Source organism: Sardina pilchardus, chromosome 19 (assembly GCF_963854185.1).
Source record: "Sardina pilchardus chromosome 19, fSarPil1.1, whole genome shotgun sequence".
NCBI lineage: Eukaryota > Metazoa > Chordata > Actinopteri > Clupeiformes > Clupeidae > Sardina > Sardina pilchardus.
This window is the reverse complement of record NC_085012.1, coordinates 24,783,711-24,797,972: the sequence shown is the minus strand read 5'-3', so window position 1 is coordinate 24,797,972 and position 14,262 is coordinate 24,783,711. Positions and strand designations below refer to the sequence as shown.

General features: G+C 46.1%; 2 protein-coding genes across 2 annotated transcripts in view; one reads left to right on the top strand and one right to left on the bottom strand.

Moving 5' to 3' along the window:
- Positions 1-5,316: 5,316 nt before the first annotated feature.
- gtf3ab (general transcription factor IIIA, b) lies at positions 5,317-8,126 on the top strand. Its single transcript, XM_062521137.1, has 9 exons — positions 5,317-5,510; positions 5,878-5,972; positions 6,065-6,161; positions 6,276-6,364; positions 6,468-6,541; positions 6,629-6,712; positions 7,035-7,267; positions 7,616-7,669; positions 7,802-8,126. Exons 1-9 carry the CDS (start codon positions 5,394-5,396, stop codon positions 7,997-7,999), a joined length of 1,041 nt encoding a protein of 346 aa, XP_062377121.1. The 5' UTR covers positions 5,317-5,393; the 3' UTR covers positions 8,000-8,126.
- Positions 8,127-8,632: 506 nt separating this feature from the next.
- lnx2a (ligand of numb-protein X 2a) overlaps positions 8,633-14,262 on the bottom strand; it is a gene marked incomplete in the record, with an annotated part of 19,955 nt that continues 14,325 nt past the window's right edge. Inside the window, 3 exon segments of the mRNA XM_062521412.1 lie at positions 8,633-9,152; positions 9,741-9,899; positions 11,667-11,895. Coding sequence (XP_062377396.1) covers positions 9,017-9,152; positions 9,741-9,899; positions 11,667-11,895 — 524 coding nt within the window.

Sequence of the window (14,262 nt, the reverse complement as noted above, 5' to 3'; positions counted from 1 at the left end):
CCCAATTAGACGACTATTGTTATTGAATTAGTAGATGTTCCTCTCTCCAGCAACAGTAAAATCATCCACCAAATGTGAGATAATGCCTCATAAAAATGATAGAAATTTAGAGGGATGAGAATTCTGCTTTCAGTGGTTCAGAGAACCCCCCCAGTTCACCTTTTGGTCTGTATGCTACCTAGGCTCTATGGACATATAAAGCTTATGTTCATATCTTTATCAGGGTAGCCATTGCAATTTCAGTCATTTTCAGCCATGAATTGTTTGATTTTTGAGGGTCTCTGAGGGCAGTCCCAGAACACTGAGGAGCACACACATACACAGCAGGCCCATTGGCCCAATGTGGGGAAGAATACATTTATGGTACGTAACACCTACAATTATTACCCTTGGGTCCACCACATTAAATAGTTGTAATGGGGTGTACCCCCTTGAGTCAAGGCCAATGAGTCTAAGTAAGGAGTGTTTTTCTTTTTCTTTTTTGTATGCTTACACCTTAGAACTAGAAGCTGTTAAACAGTGTAGCAGAGTTTTTGAAAATATAAAATTATAGACTTTATTGTAAAGTTTTAAAATTGCATTTGATAAGGAGTAAGATAAACAACTAGAAACAGTATGGCATTTGGTAGTGTCAGGCTCGTGAAGTTTAGGCAACCAACCATTGTTGCCCACTAGGCTATCATAGCCACTGATGACAACTCTGAAAAAGATTTAGAGCAATGGCAAAATATTATGTTGAATGTTTGTTTTTGTTCTTTGATGAGCAGCATCATGAACCGAATCACAGTGGTGTCATCTGAAAAGGGCCTACACAAGAAGCCACAAGAAACGACCAGTCTTTGTGCTTATATGACAATACACAAGTATCAGCAGCAGGGGGCAGTCGTGTACTCTCTACGACTGTTCTACAACCCATTACTCTCAGCCCTGCTTTGAGTTTACCCAACTAGCGCTGGTGTAATATGCAAGGCATATATATGGACAGTTTGTCATTGTGTAGAATAAAGAGGAAAATATGAATTGTTCTCTGTGTTAAGTATAACCTTAGACCTATTAAACTCTTGTTAATGTGTGTACAGTTATCAGTGGGGCTTGTCTTTTAAGAATTATATGACTCACTTTCTGTTCAGCTGAAATAATAAGAGTTGTGCAAACACAGTCGTGATATACTTTTAGCTATTATCTCACATAATGATTGGCATGCTACCTACACTGAATGGACTGAAATGTACAAGTATAGTTTATTCTAGGGACCTCCCCACCCTATCTTAACTTGTTCTGTTTAGTCAAGTCATGAGCGACGGCGTGAATGGCTGAGTGCATATCTGACAAATCTGCTCTCCCACATCCCACCTCAGTACTTTAACCAATATTTGCTTCTATTAGGGTCCGTTTGTTGAGATAGGAGCAGCAGCAGCTGTTGGCCGGCGAGAATCAGTCTAATGAGCTGAATACAAGAAAACGTGTGTGTGAGTGGGGCAAATGAGACGAGGGTTTGTTTATTTTGAAATCAAACTCATTAGTGATTCAATTATTTCTGAGAAATAAACAGGGCTCATGGTTTTTGTTTTTTTTAAAAAGCCAGCAATTCTCAGGCAATCTTAATACATTATTTCCTTGCATAGAGATACTGTTACCTTTTTCGAAAACACGACTAGACATTGAGGCAGTTGAACGCTCCTGGCCCTGTGGGTTTGGGAATTTAAAGGTGAGAAATGTTGTGTAGTCAGGGCGGTGCACAGGCGAAGGGGAATGAGCCTTCGGGGTTACCATATTGCTTTAGGTCGGGGACGGGGAGGGAGCCGGTCACCCAAAATGCAGAGGGCCCATACACTTTGTCCCTGGGAGCAGAGAGCAGCGACACATTCTGCCAGCGTCCTCCTGTTTGGAGAGCTTAACAGCCCGGATAAATGTGATTAGGCGTCACAAAGGTCAGAAATCAATGCAATCAATCAACAGGTGACACCGAGCGGCCCTGTTTATCAATCGCCATGGATACGGCAGAGGAGGGCTAATGTTAAACTCAGGCCGAGGTGATGTGTTGGTGTGTGTGTGTGAGTGGGGTGGGGAGTCACCACAGGGATGTGTAAGGAGGGGGTACAGGTGATAGGATGACCCCTAAATGACCACCGTGAGATTTTGGGCTGAATCACAAGCGGAACTCTTCCAGGACCGGGCACCCTCGGAGGAAATGCAGGTTAAACAGATGTGTCAGAGCCCAGTCCACGTTCCAGAGTGCAGTCCACTGAGGATCCCCACCTCACATCACATGATCATATTTAGAAAGCCTGCTCGGTCCCCTCCCTAGTTGCCAATTAAAAGGTGACGTTTATCCCTCTGGCGTAGGTGGACTTGATTGTTTCATGTATGTGTGTGTGTGAGAGAGAGAGAGAGACTGTGTATGTGAAAGGTAAGCACTGTTGTCATTAAGTGTGTGAGAAAGCATTAGATTGTGAGTGATGGACATGGACAGAGTGTGTGTGTGTGTTTGTGAGGCAAGTGCCATTGTGTGTATGTGTGTGCAGTGACAGACAGAGTGTGTTTGTGTTCTCAAACCAGAGATTGGGCCCTCGTCTGGTACCTGGGAGCTGTGAAGAACTGACTCATCGGAGTTACTGATTCAATAAAGGAAGAGTAAACAGAGAGAGAGAGGGATAGAGGATGGCTCTGGCGGAGGGAGAGCCGTGCACCAGCACGAGCCGCTCAATCATACTGGCGTGACACGCACAGATTGAGGCCGTCGGCTCGCATGGCGGACATATCGACCTGCTCTTGTTACATATTAACATTCCCCTCACATACACAAACACACACACACACACTCACAGGCAGCCCCCCTCACAGAGGGGGCTCAGGTGAAACACAGGACAATATGGTCTCAGGACCCCCCCCCCCACACACACACACACACACTCCACACACACACACACACACACACACTCCACACACACACACACACACACACTACTCCCAATCCTCCATGCATTGGGCCAGACTCCCTCACTCTCTCCGTGACCTGATAAGGGAAGAAGGCGAGAAGAGGCTGCGAGTATAGTGTGATGGGGAGAGGGGGTTCCGCAGTGAAGACCGGGCCCCCATGCGTTCAGTCCCACCACAAACACAAGAGCGCTCGCTCGCGGTATCGCCCGCGAGATTGCCCGTGTTTGCCTTCTTGTCTTGTTGGCTGTTATCAGCGCAGGCCCTGGCCACAGCAGATACAGAGACAGCCGTATTGATCGGGTCCCTCGCCGGAGGAAGGGCTGGGACAGTGGGAGACCGGATGGGGAGGCTGCCGGACTGATAGTCCGATAGGTGAAGGGATGACTGTGTGAACAAGGGCATTGTCCAATCTTTAAGGCCACCTGACGAAAGCTCATCATATTCCCTCAGACCCTTTTTAAACCTTCAAGACATCGTCCCTGATATATAACATCCTTTTGTCCAGTTCAGCTTATTTCTCCTCACAGCCCTATAGCTGTCTGTTCTGTGTGTGAAATGACGTCTGTTCTTCTTGCCTGTACACTCCTTGTTCGGTCAGTGAGAAGCAAAGTGCCCTGGATTAAGAAGTATCCTTTCATAAACAAACGTGTGTCCCTATAGGCATTTTCTGGGGCACAGAAAACAACAGTGTGTTGATAGTAACTAAAAAAAAGTAAATGCAAGGTATTACGCCAAAGTCTGATTCATTTTCAGTATCTGTAGGCCTATTGGTTTTGGAACAGATCACAACAGAAGGGTCTATACAGTCAATCAACAATGTTGCTCCAGGAGCACTGAAGAAAAGGGTGTATTTGATTTGCTATTCAGATATCCACTCTAATATCTTTTGCCAGGATCAAGCACTACACCTTTAAGTATCTTTCATAGTTGGCATGTTGTTGGGCCCCTGTCCTGCCCCTCTTCCCTGTTGGCAGCCCAATGCTCGGGACCCAGGAGAGAGAACAGGCAGATGGTAATGAAACAGCAGAGTGGTCTAAGGACAGCGGATATCTACTCTTTATTATGGTCAGTCGAGCAGTCCACTATAATGCCCTCTTGTGTCATATTTCACCTTCTGTAGGTTTTACACATCAGGCTAAGTGTTGTTTCCTGATAGATGTGGTGCCTAAGTGATTAGTGACTAATCACAGTAAAGCCCAGAAGGCATGTTTGTATATTGAGCAATGTTAGTGTGTGTGTGTGTGTGGAGTTAACCGGATCACCTTGGGACAGGATATGGAAACAAGTGCAGTGTTTTCTGCTTAGCCGTAAATCATAGGCTATCAGTGCCCCATGCTCGTGGGGTTGATAAGCTTAGATTAGGGCAGTAAATTCCACGTGGACATATGATGAATGGAGACGGATAGTCTCCGGCCTCATACACATGCGTGCGCACACACAAACAGACACACAGAAATGCACCGTATAGGCTCCTGCTTGACGCTGCTCTGGTGACAGCTTAATATACTGGCATCAATCACTGTCAGACAGACTCAAGGACCTTCCTCTCAGTCATAACCATCGTAAAAATGACCAATGCCCCCAGTCAGCACTCAGCCAGGAAGAGGAGATGCTGGCACCGAAGAGATGGGAGATTTCTGAGAAAGAGCTTTTCAATTATGGAAATCACCATGACACTGTAAAACATTGTTCTGCCAAGGTAACCTGTGACTCAGGAGGTGCATGTTCACAACATTGGTAGAGCCTCTTGTTTAGGATGAAATAATAATACACATAGGCCAACATACGCAGGCCTACATACATACTGTACATACATACAAAATCCAAATTGATGCAATTGCATTAATAGGAAAACGTTAACAGTGGGCTGCATTTAAAAATGTAATATCTTTTCATGTAATTATTATTACCCGATAAAGTGTGATATCAGTCGTTTTCTATTATTCTGCTGACCAATTATGCGGTAATTAAAATGCAGTCTTTAACGAAATCACAATTGTGTAGCTCATCTAATACAAAACAAATACATTGCCTATAATATATCTACTTTTTAAAGAACATTCTCACATTTAGGCCTAATTTAAGACATTTACGATGTCATGTCTCGCCCATTCTGGGAACCTGCCAACTCTTGATTGAAATTATTTTAGAACCGCAGCGTGAAGAATGATATCATATAGGCCCTACTGTTTTTTTTAGACGCCGTATATATGCTGGAGATACCATGGGCGTACATAACGCTATTGCTAGGTTCATATAATTTGTTACATTAATATAATTTTAAAATTTGACACATGGCCTCCCCGCTGGCGTCACACAGTAGTTTCTTCCACACCGGATATAATTGAATTGAAGTCACTTCAGGCCTGTGGGTCAAGTAAACGTCCTACCGGTAGTTCTGTGAAAACAACCAAACACTTAATCAAGCAAATCATCAAAACAGTCTTGAAGACATGGGTGAAAGATTCCAGAACCTCGACAAAAACTTCGTTTGCTCCTTTTTCAATTGCAAAGCATCTTTCTCGAAGTCATGGAAGTTGGAGGCCCATCTGTGCAAACATACTGGACTGGTGAGTAAGGCCTACTTGACTGTCTTTGTGTGTTTTTAAATGTTTCAGAAAACAATCTATGCCGTGCCACAATTCACTTAACACTCAGCCTTGTCATTCAGGAAAACAGCCTTTCCCCCTGGATGTTTGAGATGATACATTCTGATCAGTTAAATAACACTGCTTAAAATAACATTGTTTTAAAGCTGCTTCTGGCTTGTAAGTAGAAGACAAGATAAGCTAAATGTATGTTCCCAAACAACTGAAATTCTTAATGTTGTCTTGGCTATTATGTAGGCCTATGGTCTGCCATTTTTAGATGAGTATTTATCCTACTGCCCTGACTCTAAGGACTTTGATCTAATTGTCACCTGTTTTCTATGAACAGAGGCCATTTGCGTGTGCGAGCTGTGACAAGAGCTTTTGCACCCGTTACCAACTCACCAGGCACCACCTGACCCACAGCGGAGAAAAGCCCTACCGGTGAGCCACATGGCCTGGATTCAGTCCTGGAAATTTACCTGACTTGCTGTTATCTCTCATATTGTGCCACTTGGCCTTTACCCAAAACACAGGTGTTCAGTGGAAGGATGTCCTCAAACTTTTGCCTCCAATGGCAACATGAAAAACCATGTTGCCCGCGTTCACATGCAGAAAGAGAACCAATATGTGGTTTGTACAAATACGTCCTTAACACTCTAGAGCTGGAATATCCAATATTAGTGACCAGCCCTGCAAATGCCTTTTTTATTTAATTTTTTTAACATATTTTTGTTTTTATTTCAGTGTGAAATTGATGGATGTGGCAAAGAATTCCGTAAGAGAAACCATCTGAAGACCCACACGTGTGAGCACACAAACATCTTAACTTTTGAGTGAGTACCATGTATTACACCACAATAGTCATGTTTATTTGTTGTTTTTCTGGACCCATGTGTATGTGTCTTGGTGTTGCTATATTTTACGTTAACTCCATAGGTGCAATTTCCAAGGATGCAAAAAGAAGTTTACAGGCATTAAGCCACTGCAGAAACATGGCAAGGTTCATGATGGTAAGATGACGTACTCTGATCTGCTTTAATGGTGCATCGACCCTTTATAGTCTTCCCAGTGACTGGTTCTTTTTACATGTCCTGCAGGTTACCCTTGTGCTGAGAGCGGCTGCTCCTTCAAGGGCAACACCTGGTCTGAGTACCAGAAGCACCGGAAGCAGCAGCACAGACGTAAGCCTCTGACTAGTTTGATTTGAGGAGGAAGGAGTTCTCTCTTGGAGCTTTTGTTTCTGAGGGTCTCTTTTGGCCTATGTTTATTGACCCTCTCTGCTAACTAAATGAACGTTTGTTTAAAAGGGTCCTCGCTGTCATTTACTGGTGCTTTAATGGCTTCAGAGTCTGTGGACTGCCATCAAAATGTACCTTCAATTAATGCTGTTTTTATTGCACCACCTCGTCTCCTGATACGAGTCCATCATGTGGCTGTAAGCACGTGTAGCTCCCCTTTAGAACCGGTGTGTCGTTAAGCTCTATTCTTTGTGATTTGGTGTAGCTGTTCTGCGCTGTGACAGCTGTAAGAAGGTGTATCGTGAGACCTGGTTCCTGGAGATGCACCAACACAGGGTCCACCTGGGAGAGCGGCGAGTGTTCAGTTGCACCAAGCAGGGGTGCCAGAAGAGCTACACCACGGAGTTCAGCCTGAAGAGCCACGTTCTCTCCATCCACGAGGGCAAAACGCCTTTCAAATGCCCCCATGCAGGCTGCAGTAAGGCCTTCGCCATGAAGGTTTGACCCATTATTGTTTTGGTCCCCCATTGGGCTATTACAGTTTTTCTTGTACACATCACCGATTTATATTTAAATATGTACTTTTTTGGTGTGAAATGATCTCTATTTCAGTCTTTTTGCACTTCATTGCCCTCCTCCTTGCCATGTTATTTGTGGCATGTTCCACAGATGGTTTACCTCCACCTGGGGTGTTGAACAGATGGACATACAATATGGCAGCAGAACTGCTGTCTGGTCTTTTAAAGCCGTGCTTGGTTTCTAGGAGCCACGGCTAAAAATGGCAGTTTGTGATCCCACCTGTGATTTCCCTCTTAATTCATTCTTCTTCAATCTTCATTCACACAGGAAAGTCTGAAGCGTCATGGAGTGGTTCATGACCCAGAGAAGAAGAAAATGAAGGTGAAATGTTGTTGAATTTTGTTTTGTTTGACTCTTGGCAAATTGAACCGAAAACCTACAGTCACAATGTCTGGCATTATCTAAGTTATGTTATCTGAAAGAATATTGTGTGTATTTTTCTCCTCTCCACAGAAGAAGGGCGCTCCTAAAGCAAACAAGGCAGCTACTGCTGCGGTCCCTGATGCTTCCAAACTCGCTGCCCGTCTCCAGAGCTTGAAACTTGGCAAGGCCAAAGCTAAACCTACAGATAAGGCCAAGCCCGAAGCTGCAGACAAGGCCAAAGCTAAGCCTACAGACAAGCCCAACAAGCCCAAACCCAGGAAGTGTTGAGGGATGGGATGTCTCTCAGAGACCTGACCTTCAGCCACACTTTCCTTTTTTGGTTTTAGTTTCAATCCCTCTTTCTGTTCAGCTTCTCACTTCTCACAAACTCACTAATAAATCATTCACTGCAGCAGCGTCTTGGTCAGTCATTGAGTGCAGCTTCTGAAAGCTGTGATTTTTTTTTTTAGGGGTACCGACAACCCATCCTGCCTTAACTGGGGGTGTGTTAATCCTAACACATAAAACCTAATCCACATCGATGGGCCCTCTGTTGGCTAAGGATTGTGTGCAATATTAACATAAGTCGGTACTCTCATTAAACAACTGGGTTAAAGTTCTTTGCGGCAGAGGTCTCGAGTGGTGGCTGTAATCTACAATCATGATGAGAAACTCATTTCAACAGAGCTGGGTTCATATGAAAAGGAATCCTTATGAGAACGGGGAATGTAATTGGGTCTGATAACAAAGCATGTAAATGGCTACATCTTATGATGTAATTACCAAGTCAATTTCTTAAATTTTACCCATGATGCCGTTTGTGTCTCACTCAACTCACTCACTCACACACTCACACTAACTCTTAGACAGTCTCACTCTCATACATGAATCCATGCTCATATAACTTGTCACACCCAGATGTCCACTATGGGAACGATTTATTTAACAAATAGCTTAACACGCACACACACACATACTTACACACATACAAATATAAAACCCCCCAGCTCTACATGGGACCGCTGATCACGGTGATGGAGAGACCTTAAGGCTGCGCTCCTGGGGGTCGAGCCTCGCGGGCGTGGCAGGTTTACTAAGGCCTGGTATGTTTGTTCGTTTTATTTATTTATTTGTCTTTTCTTCAGCATTGAGTGGTGCAAAAATCAAGCTCCAAGACTCGCGTTTAGTTTTCAACACAGTGGAGAGTAGAAAAAAAAAACACTGAGGAGCGTTTTCGTCGTCTTCTGATGTTTCTCAAAAACACAAACGTCTGGGCGTAGTCTGATGCTTGGTCAGGAGAGGGCGCTATGCAAGGCTGCCCGGCCAGGACACCACGGTCAGTGCCACTCGACTCCGCTGTTCTTTCAGCATGGGCACCAGTGCAGAGTGACTCATGCCCGCTGTCGAGAGGCCGTTCACGGCTATAATCATGTCTCCGCACCTAGGGGTAAAACACACACACACTCGTTATCACATTACTAATTCAGCTCAGGCAGCCACTACTACAACCACTGTTATGACTCATACCACTGATGATAATAAACACCCTTTTGTACAGTGCATCTAAAACGGTGTATCTAACTGTGTAATAGGTCTAAATAAGAATTCTATTTAACACAAATATGAGTTGCAAAGTACAACACTGGTGATGAACATACCTAATGAAATGGATGGTTGGTTACAGTTTATATAAACTATATATACTATGTATACTATACATAGTTTATATTGCTTGTACTGTATATACTTCCTTACACATACTGCACATGGACAGATTTTTAATGTTATCAAAAATATATTTGAAAAAGTTATGGGAATATCTGTTGAACATGATGAGTATGAGCATGTATTCCAGATGAATCCATTGACATTGACATGTAAACACCTCATCTGATCTCATCACATGCATACGTATAGTAGGGTAGATGGGTGCAATAGTTGATATTTCAGTCCAGTGGACCGGACCTGACCCCTGATCAGTGCCAGGACCGGGCCCAAGGGGGCTGCGGCCCAAGCTGGGCTCACTCACTTGAGGCGGCCATCGTAGTATGCTGGTGTTCCTAGGACAATAGTCTTGATGAAGAACGCTTGGTTGTTATGGTTTTCCTCGTAGCCCCCGACGATGCTGAAGCCCCAGCTTCCTGGATGGTTGCGCCGCAGGACAATCTCATGGCTAGTGTACAGGTAGCTGGGAGGTCAACATAAACATGATGACATCGGACAAATGTGTCTTGCTGGACACTTGCTGTTTTAGACATGTAATCTCTGCAAGTTAAGCCAGCAATGTCAGTGTTTCACCTGCTCTGCTCTACGTAGCGACAGTCATGGCAACAGATTAATTCCACCACTGGTGACAATGACTCATCCATGACACCAACTTAACATCCCCCGTCCCTGACACTCTTTAAAATGAGTGAGAACAAGTCAATGAGAAGCATGCTAACTTTTTTTTAGCAACAATTATACTAACTTCAAGCTTTCCATCCGACACCGGCAGCTCTACATATACATGTGCCTCAGCACTGGACCCTGGAAAGGACACACACCAATCCACACCAATCACCTCCATTTTATGAAGACCTTGCTTTTTTACAAGCGAGGCTCCAAAAACACAATAGCTAGTTAGCCACTGTTTGACCCAGTCTGACACAACACTGGCAAGACAGTAGCGAGTTTCAAAGACGCAAGAAAGAAGTGAGGAAGACAGAGGAAGGGCAGACAGGGGGCAACGGAGTTAAGAATGCCCTCTCTGTGCCCAGCGGCGGGCAGTGGCGGGGGGGAGGGTGCGGGGTGCGGGTGGTTGGGCTGAATTGGGGAGGGAGGCCGACGTCGCCACATGTCTTTCTCTTGGTAATCCACAGCTGCTGATGTTTACATCATGCTGCCGAGCAGGACAACTCGCGCACAGGGGCCTAATCCCCTGGCATGGGCGCTCTCAAGAAACACACGCACCACTGATACTCACACACACACACACACACTCACTCGCACAAACAAGTCAGTCACACGCCACGCCACAAACAACCACACACACACACACACACACACACGCACACGCGCGCTACTCTATCCCTCTCTCTCTCTCACACACACACACACACACTCGCATGCGCGCACACACACACGATATCTTTTTCACACTCTCTCGCACTCTCACAGACGTATATATGCACGCACAAAAAAGATAGCGAGAGACACTGACACAATCCAAAAATAAATGTTTCTCAACTCAATAGGGCCAAGTTCCCATCAAAACCGTGCATGCACACACACACACACACACACACACACACACACACACACAGACACACAGACACACACACACACAGATTCACACTCACAAACCCACAGTGAGGCACAGTCCAAAAATAAAATGTGTGGACCCAGTTGAGAGTGCCAACAGACTACATAGCTGCAAAAGAACTGTTGGGATGGCACAAACTGGGCACATACACAAACACCCATGTGACCCGATCCAAAAATAAAAAATAGAACAATCTACACTGCACAATTCACCTGGGGAGTCTTACCAACACGGCCCGAGAGGGCAACACACACACACACACAGAGAATAACTTAAAATAAAACATGTTCCCATTTTAGATTACCCAGAGCAGGGGAGGCAAAGCCTTTCAACACAGGAGGGAAAACAAACACACACACACACACACACACACGCACATAGACACATACACACACAGACTCTGAGGGGCAGTCCAAAAATAAAACATTTGCATTGCCCTTTTCGATTATACATCTCACCTGAGGAGGCTAAGGCACACACACACAAACACACACACACACTGCAATTCTGCCCAATTCACCTGAGGAGGCAAAACCATGTGACTAACTAAGGCAACATACGCGCGCACACACACGCACACACACACACACACACACACACACACACACACACACACACACACACACACACACAAAGGGCATGTGACCTCACCTGGGCAGCCCTAGCCACATGACCCAGGAGGGCGACCAGCTGGCATCGTACTCGTTGTTGTCGTGCGGGGCCAGGAAGTCCTCGTCGCCACACGGCTCCTCCGTCATGTCCACCTCTAGCGCCCTCAGCTGGACGGAGCAGGACGCGGCGCTGGCCTTCAGCGTGCCCACCGCCTCACTGTGGCTCAAGTACGTCAGGTCCTGACCGTTAATGCTCAGGAGAACGTCACCTAGAAACACACACACACACACACACACACACACACACACACAGACAGTGGTTAAACATGCAGGCACAGAAACTCACACTAATACACACAGTCCAACTCTCTCCCTCTCTCTCTCTCTCTCAAGATCAAGTTCAAGTTCAAGTGTGCTTTATTAGCATGACAAATATTATTGCATTGCTAAAGCAGAACATTTAACATGTAGACATACATTTACTGTCTCTCTCTCTCTCACACACACACGCACGCACACGCACACGCACACGCACACGCACATGCACACGCACACACACACACACACACACACACCTCAAATAGTCAGGCCACCCAGAGCTGGGCAGCAGGCAGCAGTATGTGCCACCAGGACACACTGACCTGTGATGCAGAGCAGAGACACTCTGAATTCAGGTCAAGGAGAACGAGAGAGGAGAGGAGGAGGGGGAGAGAGAGAGAGAGGGATCACAAAGAGAGGTAGAGCACTAGGGAGCACAAGAGGGAGAAAGGGCAGTGCAAAAACCGACAGAGTGAGGAAAAAAAGAGAGGGAGGGAACGAACGAAGAGAGAGAAAGAGATGAAAGAGAAGGAAGGAAAGAGAGACAGTTCAATATGGAACAGTGTTGGCGTGTGAGATGTGTTGGGAAAGCTGGTGCATCTAACGGAAGCGCAGAGCTGCTGGAGAGGCCGGGCAAGAGGAAGAGCTGTGCATATAGAGGCCCACACCAACGCTCCACATATAGAGGCCCACACCAACGCTCCACATATAGAGGCCCACACCAACGCTCCACATATAGAGGCCCACACCAACGCCCCACATATAGAGGCCCACACCAACACTCCACATATAGAGGCCCACACCAACGCCCCACATATAGAGGCCCACACCAACGCTCCACATATAGAGGCCCACACCAACGCTCCACATATAGAGGCCCACACCAACGCTCCACATATAGAGGCCCACACCAACGCTCCACATATAGGCTATGTCCAGAAGTCAAGCGTGCACGCTGGGCAGTGTGAATTTTCCGGAAGTTACGTCAGAATAGACTGTCCGAAAGTCAAGCGCTCTCACTAGTTGGGTACTTCGTTTGGCGTGATTTCCAAGCGTGCATCGATGCATCTTTTTTGCCCTCAGATATCCCATAATCCATTGCGCAGCGCAGGTCAAGCTCCGCACGACATGCAAATCGTCAACACACCCACCTCCCCGAGTCAGGTGACGCCAACTAGTTAGTGCTGTCCAAATGTAGGTAGGGACGCACACTGAGGAGCAAACTAACTAAGACGCTACTGACAAGAAGGTACTATCCAGCGTGCACGCTTGACTTCTGGACACAACCATAGAGGCCCACACCAACGCCCCACATATAGAGGCCCACACCAACGCTCCACATATAGAGGCCCACACCAACGCTCCACATAATATAGAGGCCCACACCAACGCTCCACATATAGAGGTCCACACCAACGCTCCATATATAGAGGCCCAAACCAACGCTCCACATATAGAGGCCCAAACCAACGCCCCACATATAGAGGCCCACACCAACGCTCCACATATAGAGGCCCACACCAACACTCCACATATAGAGGCCCACACCAACGCTCCACATATAGAGGCCTACACCAACGCTCCACATATAGAGGCCTACACCAACGCTCCACATATAGAGGCCTACACCAACGCTTCACATAATATAGAGGCCCACACCAATGCTCCACATAATATAGAGGCCCACACCAACGCTCCACATTTAGAGGCCCACACCAACGCCCCACATATAGAGGCCCACACCAACGTTCAACATATAGAGGCCCACACCAACGCTCCACATATAGAGGCCCACACCAACGCTCCACATATAGAGGCCCACACCAACGCTCCACATATAGAGGCCCACACCAACACTCCACATATAGAGGCCCACACCAACGCTCCACATATAGAGGCCCACACCAACGCTCAACATACAGTATAGAGGCCCACATGAACACTCAACATATAGAGGCCCACACCAAAGCTCAACATATAGTGATCAACATGAATGCTCCGACACTTTCCACGCATTCCACAAACAATGGATTTTATTGAGCGACAGGGATTAGAACCGAATCTTACTCCACATGACAATGGCAAAAGTGTCAGTGGTGTACTGAAAACAACGGAATCTAACTGATCGAATGTCAAAAGTGGAGCGCACCACAGTCACATTGGCGTCTATGTGTGGGGGCCTCAGTCTTATGCACCTTCATCACACCAGAACACGGCCATTACCCCCAACCGAACATCACATCACAACATTGCCATTGCAACAAAGCCAGTTGCAATGGCGAGATGGCTTTATAAGCTCTACGTTTATTTGGAAGACC